Below are 15,478 nucleotides of genomic sequence, written 5' to 3'. Positions count from 1 at the left end.
AAATCACCAGAAACTTCACACAATCCACCACAGTAAGGGATCATCTTCATGTTTATTATACAGCAATGCCTGGGAGTAGTTTGGAATGGATTGGCTTCTCTAAAGAAAGCTGTTTGTGCTCATGTGGGGGATAGCCAGCTACGATTCAACTCTTATTTGGTTTTTGATTTCTGTGAGGATATGAAGGATGAGAAAACAGGGATTGTCTAGAGAATTAGCATGGGAAAATAATAACTATGTAAAAGCTTTAGGCACACAACTAAGTTAACTCCAACAATCAACGGCAAGCTGATTGACACTGTCCCCTCCTTTGAGGGTGCTGGTGAAGAACTGTAGAGCTCTGCTCCCCTGTGAACAAAGGAACGCCCTCCCCCCCATCCTCTTCTCCCAGCAGGGCAGCTCTGTATACAGGGGCTGTCTAGAGGCAAGTCTTCCCGATGTGGGTTCTGTTCAGCCCAGTTTTGGGGTGAACGTTGATAGACCTGCCACTGCAGTTAGGGTGGACTTGGGAGGGAGCCAGCTTTTCTAGCCTTGTCCACAGCTGGGTCTCTGCCTGGGGAAGCTGGCAGCACCTGGTGTCCTTCTGGCCCTAGGGCCTACAAGCTCCAGGCCCGCCGCATTAACATCCGCACAAGGAAGGCGCCCTGCCGCGTGCACTTATTTGCATCCAAGTGTTTGCTTCGAGACAGGAACTCACGTGCTCGAGGTCACATTTACTGGGGCTCCCAAGGACGGAAGCAGAGGGGAAGACTGTCTAAGGGTGGGCAGGTGACAGGGTACACTGGGTGGGGCGATAGGGGCTCTGGGGAGGCTGAGCCCTTGCCCCCAGCCCAATTCTCCAATGGCCCCTCGTCTGCATTTGCGAGTGCAAGCCTCCTCCTAAGTCAGGACTCTTGCCCTAGGATCCTCTACTTTCATCAAGACCCCCCAAACCGGACCCCTCCCCAATTCCCTGCTGGCCCGGCTGCGCTCCGACCTCCCCTGGCCCGGCCCACTTGGCCTCGCTTGCCCGAGGCTGGGGGCGGGCACCTGCCCCCACCCGTCGGCGTCCCCTCCCCTTCACTTCCCCCTCCCCTCGTTCCCTCCTTCCCCTCCCCCCCGTGGCGAGGCGGCGGCGGCGGCGGAGGCGGCGGCGGACTAGGCTGAGGCGGCGGCGGCAGCAGCGGCGGCGGGCGGGGCTCGGCTCGGGCTCCGCGGGCGGGCGGGCGGACATGGCGGCCAACATGTACCGGGTCGGAGGTAGGAAGGCTCGGCCCGACCCGGCCCGTCTGGGAGCGGGTTCCGGGAATGGGGGGTCGGGGCGAGTTCACCCTAACCGCTGGGAGCCACGGGCGCCCGGACTGAGGGCGCAGGGGGTTAGGGGGCGCCGGGGCCCGCAGAGGGGGCCGGGGCTCCCCACCCTACCCCCTCCCCTTCCTCTACCCCCTCCCCCCACCGTGGCTCGCGAGGGGCCTAGGCCCACCTCCCCCACCCGCCCAGTGTTTCAGGGCCGGGCCTGTACTTGGGGGTGTGAATTATCAGACGCCCCCTCCAAGAACTCCCATGGGGGTATGGGCCGTCGAGCCCCCTAATAGGGTGGTCTCTCCTCGCGTGCCTTCTAGGCTGTAGGGGTTGGAGGGGTGGGGACATCCCCCCATCTTCTACTTCTCTTCAGTGGGGTGGGGGTGGGGGCGATGGGGGCCCAGCCGGGGTCACAGCTGGACAGGCCTGTTAGCAGGGACAGGGCCCTGCACCTCTCCTTCCTCACACCCTCCGTTTCTTGTCCTGCTCCCCAAGAATGGAGCTTAGTGGGGCCAGGGCACCGCAGCCAGAGGTGGGGAGGTGAGCTCTGCCTGGACGTTTGCTGTCCTGTCTGCCTCCTTCCCAGCCTTCTGCAGAAGAGAGAAATAAGGTCAAACAAACTTTCTCCCTACTCACGACGCCCTCCTCCCTCTTTCCTGGTAAAATAATAATTCAGATAAGTGGTGTGTTTGTGTGTGAGACTTGCTTGTGCTTCTGTGCTCATTAGCTGAACTCCTGATGGATGGTGTTGGGAATGGCCTGGCTAAATGAGGCCACTTTGCAGAAAAGAGACAGGAAAGAGCCACTAAGATAGACAATAACAATGCAGTCCAGCCTCTCAAATAAACACACAGTGGGAAATTTCCAGTGAGCCTATTAAATGAGAGGAAAAGCCACACTTGAAAATTTTTATTCTTTTTTTGTTGAAAGGCTTCAGCAATTTTTTATAACAAGACCCTAAGTGGATCTGGATTACTTATAGTAAAAGGTGATAAAAAAGACTGATCCTACCTCGGAGAGCTCTGTCTCTCAGAAAGTGACATCCACTCTTCTCCGTTTTTCCCCCTTATCGTCCTAGCTAGAGCTATGGAAAAGTTTTGTCAGTGTGCTTCCTCTTACCTGCTCTGCTCACCTGATTGTTTGTTTATTTTTTGTTTAAGTTGATTGAAATGTACTTTGGGCTGCTGGGCCTTTCAGGATGCTTGGAATTTGTCTTAGATCGATAGTTTTATGTGAGAAGCATATTCCAGGGCAAATTGGATTAGAGGGAAAAGATGTTGAAGCAGTTATAGTATGAAAGACACATGGTTTAGTCATCCCTGACTATTCAATGATGACAAGAGGTGTTGTTTTGTTTTGTTACAAAAGAAATGACATGTGTGGGACAAGAGTGTAGGAGAACTTGATAAAACATTAATTGAAATGAAAATGCAGGAATATAAGGGTCTGTGAATTTGTAGGCACATGAGAATACATTGAGGTTGCATTACTAAGTTTGCTTTTACCAGGGAATGAATTACATGCTTCATTTTGAGTGTGAATTGCCTAACATAGAAAGTCATAGATTGACAAATGTGAACTTTCTGTTGAAAAGATTAAGCTCTTTCTTTAATTACAGATTACGTGTACTTTGAGAATTCCTCCAGCAACCCGTACCTAATCAGGAGGATAGAAGAACTCAACAAGGTATACACTTGGTGTTCTTGATTCTAATATTAAAAAATAATTGTTTTCTATTGAAGGTAATTGGGTAAAGGGCATAAGAGGTGATTTTACTTTCAGTCCCAGACTCTTTGAAAGTAGAGATTTCACATTAGAGAGCTATTAGGGATTCTGAATATTCTTTTGCTTTTTCTAATTACCTCTGATATTAAATGTTATTGAACATTTAATATCTGCAGATTTCTTCAAATTGCTTAGAACCTCTCAAGAGTAAGTCACTCCTCTAACTCAGTCCCTTTTTATATATAGAGTCATAATTCGTATTTCTACCTTTTTAGTGAATTAATTTTTTCCTCCTCTAGCTTTGGAAGAAGGACACTAGGAAATAGAATGTTGAAGGGAATTTGTAAAATTCTGGGCTAGGCTAACTAATAAGAATCCGGTTTTGTACTTTAGGCCCAAGTAGCTTTGTACCTTAGGCCAAATAAAACTTTTACGTGAAGGTTTGTCCCTGATCACAGGTGTCTAGGACATCAGAAGCATTATGACTGTTTGCAGTAGATGAGCTTTCACAACAGAGGCACACGAAAACAATCAAACTACACAAACCATAGATTTCAGATGATGCTCTGGTTTCCTCCAAATCACTTGAAGGGTTAGTTATGTAGCTTATGAGAATTCATAGTGTTAAAATGTTTGGGGCTGTCTGCTGATACTTTTCCCCCAAAATACCATCCTGGAGAGTGAGTTCTGAGTCCCAGGAAGCCAGATCTGGCCACAGGCATTTCTAGCTTACCAGCCTGGAGGTCTTGGTTTGCTTCTGGGATTACCGTAGAAGCCTCGCATTTTGAAAACTTCTGTAGTGTTTGAGACCACCACCAAATGAAGACGCTGGGCTGGAAGTGTCCCTCTTTGACTTCCCCGCTTGCTGCTTTCCACCTCACTCATTTGTGTCCAAGCACAGTAGACGGTGCTGTTTCTCACATGTCCACTGTGGGATTGATTAATTGTTACCATTCCCCTGTACCTTGCTCTTTTTTTGGTATCTTTTATCACCTTCAAATATATTTAATTATGTTTATTTTCATTGCCTGTTTTCCCAAATAGAATGTAAGCTCTCTGCGTGTAATGATCTTTTCTGTTCATTAATGCATCCCAAGTGTCTTAGAATAGTGACTGGCATATAGTTACGGCATTCAGTAAATATTTGTTGAATTAGTGGATTTCTTAAATGTCTGATATTAATACCTGTGCATAGTTTTCCTGTTTATGAAGTATTTTGATTGATTAATTTTGTAGATATTTCTGAGGACATTTCTGCCACTTGCCAGGCACTTTTAGATAGGCACTTTTAGGAATTCATGGGTGAACAAAAATAGGTCCAGTTGTGGAGTCAGACATCATCCAAAGAATCCCACAAGTAGAAGGAAAATTGCAGCTGTGCTAAATTTACAAACATCAGAGCATGATGTTCTGAAAGCATGTAATCTGGGGATTCACATTTGTTAACTTTTTTGAGCCTCACAATAACCTTAGACCTTTAAGGTAGATGTATTATGAATTGTAGTCATGAGGCACACAGTGGTTTAGTGACTGGGTTACACATTGAGCTTAGACTTGGATCATTTCACACTCCTTTACCATTATATTACCATCACTTCAAAAGTACCCCCACTCCCCACACCAGTCCTTACCTTCTCTCTGCCCTTCTGCTTTCAGTACAGAGTCATTAATATAATCATGGTCCTTTGGGGGCTGGGGATGACTGAACTGTGAGAAGTGGAATTTCAGGGAATGGCAGTTTGCCTGGATGGAGTACTGGTAAACAGGAACTGAGATTGGCTAAGTAAATACTAAATATTTACATTGGGTCTTTATTTAGAAAGAATGTGAAAAAAATATTTTAAATAAGTGATTAAACAAATATTTATTGAGCACCTATTATGTACTAGGCACTATATTAGGTTTAGGATACAACAGAGAACAATATGGACATGGTCTTCGCACACATTCTACGTTCTCATGAAAGAGACGAGACGAGGAAGACCCATGAAAAGATAAGAGGCATAAAGAAAATAGTGAAAACTTCTAAGAAGGAAATAAGCAAGAACTTTGACAAAAGGAATAAAAAAAGTCACCTCCTTTGAATAGGGAAAGAAAAGACTTCAAGGATGTTGAAGTTGAGGCCTATAGTATGAGGGAAGTAGCCGTGGGAGAGAGGCCACAATAGTGTTCCACAGGGCGGCCGGATGGCTCAGTTGGTTAGAGCGCGAGCTCTCAACAACAAGGTTGCTGGTTCAATGCCCGCATGGGATGGTGGGCTGTGCCCCCTGCAACTAAAGATTGAAAACGGTGACTGAACTTGGAGCTGAGTTGCGCCCTCCACAACTAGATTGAAAGACAACTGCTTGGAGCTGATGGGCCCTGGAGAAACACACTGTCCCCCAATACTCCCCAATAAAATTTATATTAAAAAAAAGAGTGTTCCAGAAAGGCCTTGAAAAGATCTGAGGTCAAGTTGGCAAAGTGGATTAGAAAATCCAAATAATTCTTTTAAGAACACTTGGTATATAAGTGGTAAGCAAGGAGAAGAAAAGATGTTATTAATTATCTTCTAAATAGAAAATTTTTTAAGCCAAATTCTTAGGATAAGCTGTCAATCACCATTGTTACAGAAAATTCACTTTTATGGGATGGCGCCTGGTTTTTAAAAAAATCCTATTTGAAATGTTACTTGCTTAGTTTGAAATCTGGACTACAGTATTTCTTTTTTAATTTCAGTAATATATTTTAGTCTCAATTTTTTCCGGAAAAGTTTTGGGAACTTTTAGGTGTAAAACTAAATACCAGTTGATGAATACAGGTAATATTTTTTATCTTATAGTCCCTCTTTTCCTCTCCTAATTTGTTCTCAGATATAGTGAAGATGATTTTTTGGAAGAAGAATATAAGGTTAAAATAGTAAACAACTTGGCAAATTTTATTTAGTCACTATCTAGGTTGGGTGTTGCTCTTGTTTCTAAAGATTGAGTGCCTATATGTTGAAAGAAATCTCTGCACATAATAATGAAGATGTAGTCTCAGGAAGTTTTGGAAGTTATGCTTGTGGATAAATTAGCATGTTATTTGCTATTGGGTTTTTTTGTTTGTATATTGTATAATTTATCTGTATCTTCCTATTCTATGTATTTTACTAGTCTTCTGACTTGCTCTGAGCTTCATTTTAATGTTTAGGGTCTTATTTTCTTAGTGGAGGGAAGGGAGTCACTAACTTCTTTGACCATCTGATGAGTCCTCCCTCCCATCTACATTTGCACATACAAGATTTTGCACATAATTTCAGGAGATTCCCTCAAAGCCCTTTTCATGGAACCCAAGTTAAGACTCCTCCTGCCATTTAGGAGCTTTTGGGAACTAAGGACAGAAATTGAGTAAGTCCCTTTCCACTCGTTCTTTGGGTAAACCATGGACTTTCCGAAATGGAAAGTGGTTTTTTTTTTTTAATATTTTTTTAAATAATGTATTTTCTAAGTCTGGGATAGAAACAGACATGAGTATGAGGTTAACTAAAATGATTTTAGAGCTTAAGAAAAGCCTCTTATTGCTAGAGGTTATTTTAGTAAACGTGTTTGACAGAACAGAGATTTAAGAGGCTGCAAACTAAATGGAGAAAAGAACCCAGGAAAAACATTCATGTTCATTGTGGGTTCTTCTTTATTCATGTCCCCATTTTTCCCACCTGTGAGTTTTTGCTCAGGGCATTCCTTTTTCTTAGACTAAGTCCTCCCGGCTTCACCTGTTGGACTCCTTTCTTTCTTTCCTAGCCACTCCAGTTCCTACTTTATGAAGCTTTTTTCTACCCTTCCCCCAACAGGTTGTACTTCCTGCCTCCAAGAGTGAGAAGTGGAGTCTGGAAGGGAAAGGGGGAAGTAAAGGAAAATAGTGCTGGGAATATTGTCAGGGATATTTTACCGTTATGCATTAGTTGTGGGGAACCCGTGAAGGTTTCTGGTCAGGTGAGGGACAAGATTACACCTGGGTTTTGGAAGGGTGGAGAGGAGATGACATGTGACCAGGCATCCTTGCCAGAGTGGGGGCTCAGGGAGGGCAGGCACCATGTATTTGCAGTGCTTAGCTCAGTGCTTGGGCACATAGGAAGGGTTCAAAAGAAATTTGGTGAATAACCAAAGGGTGGTGGTGGGATGGGCGCGTGGAATACATATACCAAATATTTAACCTATCTTAGAGCAGTGCTTTTTAAACTTTTCCTGGTGAAGGATTTTTAAGAATTTTCACTATCTAAGACTGCTTTTGTAAAATTAAAAAAGGTAGAAAAATGAAATTTAAAATATTCTTATAAACATACAAGCCCCATTTTTCATTGTTAGGTTCAATAGTATAAAACTTAACTTTCAAATACTATAATACTCTTACTCTCAATTCTGCACTTTCGCTACAATCACTGTTGTGGATTGGGCTTTGGACCACAATTTGAGTAGTTTAGCTTTAGAGGGCTGTCTGAGGTTGTGTGTGTGTGTGGGGGGGTGGGGTGGGGTGGTGTGTGTGTTGTAGAGGCATACTATAGTTGTAAACTACCTCATTCATGGCCAAGTGTATGCACAGTTCAAGAAGAGAATATTTATTTTGAACTATGGCCCTCCACCCCAAGCAGGTTTAAATAAGAATTTATTTATTTTTATTTTTAAGGAGGGTGCAGCTCACAGTGGCCCATGTGGGGATTGAACTGGCAACCTCGGTGTTATTAGCACCATGCTTTAACCAACTGAGCTAACCGGCCACCCCTAAGTAAGAATTTAATTAGCTTGTAGAGTTTCCCTGTGGAAGGAACTCACTAGTGAGGCAGAAAAAGGATGCCTTGAAACTCTTGCTTTGGGTTTTCAACATATTTCTGTGTCAAGAAGACAATGATAAAGAGCTTATAATTGAAGTCATTGATAGATTTTACTTATATGGAAATACTGGCCTGTTCTTTTTGCAGATAGTTGGATCATTATTTCTGGAGGATGTATTTGATCACAATATTGTGAAATATAGAAAGAAGCACTTTGGTTAGGATTTAATATTATTTCAATTTTAAGGGGCAATATTTCTACAAGATGATTTTACACTCTAAAACACACTAAACTTCATAAAATTGACAAATTTACTGTAGCACATATACTTATTTCTTTATATTTGAATATATCTGCATTTGAATATATCTGCCCAGAAAAATTTTGAAAAGTCGTTTTCAATGTGTTTGAAATTGGAAATCACAATAGCATTTTTATTGTACTGTGTGTTTTTATAAGGAACTTTGTAATGAATGATTGACCTTCTTGAAAGCTCTCAGAATTCATAAAGGAGAGTTGGAGCCTGGGCCCAAGCTGCAGTAAATTACAACCTAACTGAATATTGATTTTATTCTAGACTGTAGTCAGAAAGAAATAAGAGCATCAGTGTTCATAACTTAAGGTTTTTAATACTTTCATATTTGAAGGTAAAGTAAGTACTCCTAAGATTATTGGCTATTATGGATTCATAGACTCCCTTGGGCTGGAGAATGCTTTTCCAGGTCATCTGGTCCCTTCTGCTGCACCACACCTACAGAGATCTGCACCGTCAGTCCAATATGGGGGTGGTCAGGAGAGGGCTGGATGATTCTTCTCTTAACCTGCACCTCTGGGAGTGGGTTTGGAGGAGATATGTTTAACAGTCTTAAATAAGTTCTTTTGTGGCTGTTGAAGTTTTTGGGATTAGTTCTTTAAGGCTAATGAGATTTAACCATGTCTGGCGTTAGTTATTAAAAGGGTCTGATCACTTTAGTGTAATTGATGCCAGTAAGTTATTTTATGTTGAACATTTCAGTTTCACTTGGAACCTGAACAACTGCTGCTCATCCTTATTTGAGTATTTTAGCTCTCTGATTATCCTGCCGTTGTGGTTTGCACAGTGTAAATGCGAGTGACATTATAATTGTGCTGTATCTAGTTTTGTTTTATAAATTATTTGAATCTAATATTCAGTACAGATGACTTTTATTTTTCTTATTTTTTAGACTGCGACTGGCAATGTGGAAGCAAAAGTAGTGTGCTTTTATAGACGACGAGATATTTCCAACACGCTTATAATGCTTGCAGACAAGCATGCTAGTAAGTTCATTGTTGTTGTTGTTTTTTGGATTACCAAAAAAATGTTTTAAGTCTTTCGTTTTCCATGATGTGAGAAAAAATACTTTTTTGTTACCTGTAGCTTTTTACTTTCCCATTTGTATTCCTCTAGTTTAAATGGGAGTAATTTTTTGGGTAGTGCTTGGTGTTATAGTATATATATTTTTTTAGGTTACATCATATGTTTATTAATTAGTCAAAATGCTGAAATAGAAGTCTTTGCAAGTCGGATTTAGCAGACAACTAGGGCAGTGTTTTGCCATCTCCTATTTTCGATGGTGGTTTGAGGATACACATATGAGGAAATTTATACTTCACTGGTAATTTTTTGGAGGACTTCTTTCCCTTTCTAAACAACTGGGCAATGTTTACATTTAAAAAATTCTGAATATTATATGTTGATAGTATTAGTATGTATGAAAAAATTGCTATGAAAAGAAGTGCAAAGTGATATTTAGATATGAATTCTTATAGATGGTAACTCTGAGCACTTCTTTGTAATGTAATCTTTATTTTTTATTTTGTTCAATCAACAGCTTTGACATATTTTAGCACCTTTGACTATTTTTTGAAACAACAATCATAAAGTGATTTAAATCTTAAGAATGAAGGAATATGTGGATTATAAGTACTCTATCTTGAAAGCTATTTTCATCCTGTGAAATACAAAAGGCCAGGATCATGCGTGTGTGTATTTTTCAGTTTGATACTGTGATCTGTAATAGTTTGGTGTTGGGCATCCTGAGGCTTTAGAAATCATTTGGTAATGGGTGAAAGGGAGGCTATTGTGTGCACAGATTGATCTGCGTCTGCTTGAGCAATCTTTCCCCATGTGTTGCCAGTTTAACCAGGTTGTCTTGTGAGTTAAATTCTTACTGTATATTCTGCTATATAGTTCATAGTGTTTTTCAATTTCTTTCTGTTTTTGTCTAGGAAGCATTCATCGTGATATGGGTTGTTGTATAATACTTAAAAATTATATATCGACAGATTCAGGGCATTCATATTTGTCCGTCATGTATGAGACCCAAATAAATCATTTTTTAAAATGACATACTAATCAGTTATTTTAACCATAGCCAAAATCTATAAATTTAATGTGTTGTGAAAGCGTCTGTGCAGAATTATTTGGATTTTATCACTGTTAACAACATAAACTTAAGAAATATAAAATGTCTCATTTATATTCCTAAACTTTTGGATTTAATTTAGTTTCTAATGTAGCTTCTAAAGTTGTTGCTGCAAAGGTAGTGAGTGTAAAGATTGTCAGGGGATCTGCTGAGGTTTTAAGAGAGGGTCAATAGAGAGAGTGTCCTATGTTAGAAAGATTTCAAATCTGGAGTCCTGGGTGTGGGTGACACTTAATTTTCCTGAGCCTTAGTTTATCCATTTAAGAAACTTTTCGTTATGGATTCCTTTAAAGTTTTTACTACAGAATATTTCAGACATATAAAAGTGCAGAGAATAGTATAATATACTTGATGTTTCCATTACTCTGCTTTAACAGTTAACAATACATGACCAAGTGATTAATCTAGACCCCTACTCACTTGTCCTATTATTTTGAAGCTCATCAGAGAAAGCTTACCATTTCATTTGTAAATATTTCAGTATGTATTTCTAAAAGATAATGGCATCATTCAAACTCAGAGTGCCAAGAATATACAAGGAACTCCCATATGCCCTTTACCTAGATTCTGCATTTAACATTTTGTTCTATTGACTTTATCATTCTTTATATATATTTATATGTATAAATATGCATATTTTTTCCTGAACAATTTAAGAATAAGTTGGAGACATAAGTGAGTTTTTCCTACATACAAGGAAATTCTTTTACATATAACCACAGTATAGTAAACAAGTCAAGAAACCTAATATTTACTCAAAACTATTCTCATTCACAGTTTTTATTCAGATTTCATGTCCCAATAGTGTTCTTTATAGCTATGTATTTTTTCCTTAGTCTAGAATAAAATCCAGGCTTATACACTGTATTTTATTGTCACAGCTTCTTTATAAGAAACCAGTTCCTCAGTCTTTGTTTTTTTGACCTTAACCTTTTTGAAGAAAACCTGCCAGTTATTTTGTGGAGTATGGCTCAAATTGTGTCTAATGTTTCCTCATGGTTAGATTCAGGTTATGTGTTTTTGTAGGTATGCCACAGAAGTGACGATGTGTTCTCAGTGCATTGTGTTAGGAGGCATATAATTGGGTTTGTCCCAATATTGGCAATGTTATGTTTTTGATGACTTGGTTAAGGTGGTGTCCCTTTGTCTTTTCTAAGTTATTTTGGGGGAAACACTTGGCAACTATATAAATATCTTTTTCTTGGTCAAACTTTAACCTACTTGTTTTAGCATCCATTAATCATTTAGGATTCTGTAAACATTAGTCTCATTAATATCTAGTTAGTTGTCACATTTCTCCTCTTATGATATTTTTTCTTTTTTATAGTTTGTTTAAAATGGGATCCAAATAAGGTTAATAGATTACGATTGCTTGATAGGACTCTTAAGTCCCTGTTTTTCCCCCATGACCATCCATTTTTAAAAATTGAGATACATTCAGATAGCATAAAATCTTTTTTTTCAGTTTCAGGTGTACAAAACAATGCAATAGTTAGACATTTCACCCCTCACAAAGAGATAACCCCCTCCCCCAATCTATTGCCCCTCTGACATCATATATATCTATTACAATTCCATTGACTATTCCCTATGCTATACTCCATATCCATAATACGTATATATAATATATATATGTATTATACATATATACATATATATATAAATGTATATAATAAATTACAGTTGACATACAATATTATGCAGCTTCAGCTTCAGGTGTACAGTGCAGTGGTCAAGCATTTACACCGTCCATGAAGTGGTCTCCCTAATAAGACATGTGCCCATCTGACAGCCTACAAAATCTTTGGATATTCCCCAAACTGTCTTTCATGTCCCCGTGGCCATCTTGTGGTTACCCATTTATGCTAATTCCTTCTCCTTCTCCCTCATCTCCACCCCCCGCCCTTCTAGCAACCATCAGTTTTTCCTCTATATCTCTGAGACTATTTCTGTTTACTTTGCTCATTGATTCAGTTCTTTGGATTCCACATAGACGTGAGATCATACGGTATTTGTCTTTCTCCGACTGACTTAGTTCACTTAGCATAATGTTCTCTCTAGGCTCATCCATATCGTTGCAAATGGTAAGATTTCATTCTTCTTTATAGATGAGTAATACTCCATTGTATAAATGTACCAGTTTCTTACTCCAGTCATTTACTGATGGGCATTTCGGTTGTTCCCAAATTTGGGCTATTGTAAATAGCGCTGCAATAAACATAGGGGTGTATATATTTTTTCGAATTAACGTCTTGGATTTCTCTGAATAGATACCTAAGAGTGGCATTGCTGGGTCATAAGGTAGTTCCATTTCTAGTTTTTTGTTTTATGGAACAGGTAGCTCCATACTGTTTTCCGTAGGGTCTACACCAATCTGCAATCCCACCAGCAGTGTGCGAGGGTTCCCTTTTCTCCACAACCTCGCCAGCACTTGTTGTTTGTTATTTATTGATGATAGCCGTTCTGACCAGACTGAGGTGGTATCTCATTGTGGTTTTTATTTGCATTTCTCTAATGATTAGTGAGGTTGAGCATTTTTTCATACGTCTATTGGCCATCTGTACGTCCTCTTTGGAAAAGTGTGTCTCCATGTCCTCTGCCCATTTTTTAATTGGGTTGCTTGCTTTTTTGGTGTTGAGCTGAATGAGTGTTTTATAATTTTTGGATATTAACCCATTATCAGATGTATCATAGACAAATATCTTCTCCCATTCAGTAGGATGCCTTTTTGTTTTATTGATGGTTTCCTTTGCTGTGAACAAACTTTTAAGGTTGATATAATCCCATATGCTTATTTTTTCTTTTACTTCCCTTGCCCGAGGGGATATATCAGTAATAACGTTACTCAGGGTAATGTCTGCACATTTACTCCCTGTATTTTCTTCTAGGAGTTTTATGGTTTCGGGTCTTACATTTAAGTCTTTAATCCATTTTGAATTTGTTCTCGTATATGGCGTAAATGGTGGTCCAATTTCATTTTTTTGCATGTATCTTCTTTTAAAGTGCATAATTTAGTGGTTTTTAGTATACTCACAAAGCTATATAACCAGCACCACTATTTAATTTGAGAATATTTTCATCATCCCCAAAAGAAACCAGTTACTCCCCATCCCCCCATTCTCTCAGCCTCTGGCAACAGCTGTTCTACTTTCTGTCTCTATGGATTTGCTTATTCTGGACTTTTCATATAAGTGGAATCATACAATATGTGTTTTTCTGTGTCTGGCTTTTTTTTGTTTTTCTGTGTTCTTGACATTTCATGTAAATGGAACCATACAATATGTTTTTCTGTGTCTGGCTTTTTGTTGTTGTTGTTGTTAGCATAATGTTTTTAAAGGTTCTTCCACGTTATAGCATGAATCCCTTTGTTCCTGTTTATAGCTGAATGATATACCATTGGATGGATATACCACATTTTATCTATTATTCATCAGTTAATGGGCGTTTGCATTGTTTCCCACTTTCTGATTATTATGAATAATACTGTTGTGAACATTCATGTACAAGTTTTGGTGTAGACATTACTAAGTCTTTTAATCTGTAGATACACATTCATTCATATCCTCTCCTTCGCCCTCCCCTCCCCTCCCCCTGCCTCCTCTCCCTTCCCTCTTAATATTTTGTTGAAGATACCAGGTCACGCATCCTGTAGAGTTTCCTCTGGTCTGGAGTTTGTTGATTGCATCTCCGTTGTGTCCTTTACCAAGTTTCTCTGTAGATGAATAGTTAGATCCAGATTTTAGAGGATCTAATCCCGGATTTGTTTTTTTTGGGGGGGGTTGGTTAGGAGGTGTAGGATTACTTCATAGGTAATACTGTGTTCTTCATGTACTACTTCATTATGTCTGTAATGTATTGTTTTCTGTCTTTTAACATTTTACTTTGAAATAATTTTAGATTTGTAGAAAAATTATTGAAAATATTACCAAAAATTCCCATATGCCCTTCACCCAGATTTCTCAAATGTTAAGATTTTGCTATATAAGAATTATTCTGTCTGTGTACATATTGTTAGTATTTTTGAACCATTTCAAAGTACACTGCAGACCTATTTCTCCTAGGCCCTAAAGATACTCCAGTGAATATAGTTTAAGAACAAGAACATTCTCTTATCTAACTTCAGCATTATGATACTATATAGGCTTATTCAGCATTTTTTTGGAAACCTTTTGCAGCATTTTCTCCTAATACCTTTTATAGCAAAAAGTTTTAAAAAAAGATTCTTAAACTCTTTTTGTAATGTTTTCAATCACTGATTGATGGCCTTAATCTGTTAATTCATTCAAGTTGCAAAAATTATGCTTTTAATTCTATCATGCCCTCATTTGCTGAGTGGAATATTTCTATGAAAAGAATATTTCCTCTGTTAATTATCAGGTTACTCCTCAGGTTCAGATCTTATAGGAAAGGTGTGTTAAATGCTTGATGTGGTTTTTCTTCTTGGTTAACAGTTTTCAAAAATAATGAGGTTGTTCCTGGTATCCTCCAAACATCATCAGTTCATGTCTTTTTTAGTTACATGGTGAACTTGAGGATTTGGACATACTTGATACTGTCTATTGTTATCCTTATTGATTCTCAAGTTGTCCTGTCTCCAACCACTGGAGCTTATGTAGGTTGGTTCTTGAGTCATTTTGAAATAATCCCAGTAGTCTTTATTATATTATTTGTTTTCTGGTATGACAAGATATTCCAGGATTATCTTTTCCACTTCTTGCCCCAGACCTTGTCTCCATAGAGCCCTGGTTCCTTTTACTGGGAAGTGATCTTGACGACTACAATCTAATCAGGGATGGACTCTTTTTTGAGAGAGGGTGGTGCTATACCTAGACTGCCATTACTTCTAACAGGTTGGACTATCTTGTGGTGTATTCTTTAGAATTAAAAGAAACCTGACTTGAGTATTTGTTATTGATTCTTCTAAGGCAATTTTACCAAAGCCAGCGTACATACTTTGTGTTTTAATAGCAATCTTGGTTCTCTTAATCTATTGAAAATGGAATTTCGGATTTAAAAAGTGCTGCCAGTTTAGGATGGACATGGTTCTCAGGACTGATAGACTCTTTGGGAATGTCATGGGTACTCTTTATGGCCTTTTTGCATTAGATGTTTTTGACATATTGTATATTTTTATATTGTGATTCTTAAAATGTGACGCTTTAGAAAATTAAATTTTGTGTTGCCCCATCTTTAACCTGTTAGGCAAAAGGTAGAGTGTTTACTGTACTTACAGCT

At 39.1% G+C, this 15,478-nt stretch overlaps 1 protein-coding gene across 3 annotated transcripts in view; it reads left to right on the top strand.

Annotated features, from left to right (window-relative positions):
- The first annotated feature begins 1,138 nt into the window (after window positions 1-1,138).
- The window catches only part of MTA3 (metastasis associated 1 family member 3), a 141,632-nt gene continuing 127,292 nt past the window's right edge, over window positions 1,139-15,478 (top strand). For all 3 annotated transcript variants that reach the window (XR_004424823.1, XM_033124830.1, XM_033124829.1), the window contains exons 1-3: window positions 1,139-1,239; window positions 2,900-2,967; window positions 9,002-9,095. Coding sequence is in view for 2 of the 3 variants with exons in the window: in XM_033124830.1 (XP_032980721.1) it covers window positions 1,212-1,239; window positions 2,900-2,967; window positions 9,002-9,095 (190 nt within the window). In the remaining variant the exon portion in view is untranslated. The remainder of the gene's footprint in view (window positions 1,240-2,899; window positions 2,968-9,001; window positions 9,096-15,478) is intronic.

This window comes from Rhinolophus ferrumequinum, chromosome 13, assembly GCF_004115265.2.
Source record: "Rhinolophus ferrumequinum isolate MPI-CBG mRhiFer1 chromosome 13, mRhiFer1_v1.p, whole genome shotgun sequence".
NCBI classification, from domain to species: Eukaryota; Metazoa; Chordata; class Mammalia; order Chiroptera; family Rhinolophidae; genus Rhinolophus; species Rhinolophus ferrumequinum.
Note: the sequence above shows the minus strand (reverse complement) of the source record. Positions and strands in the feature narration are given on the sequence as shown.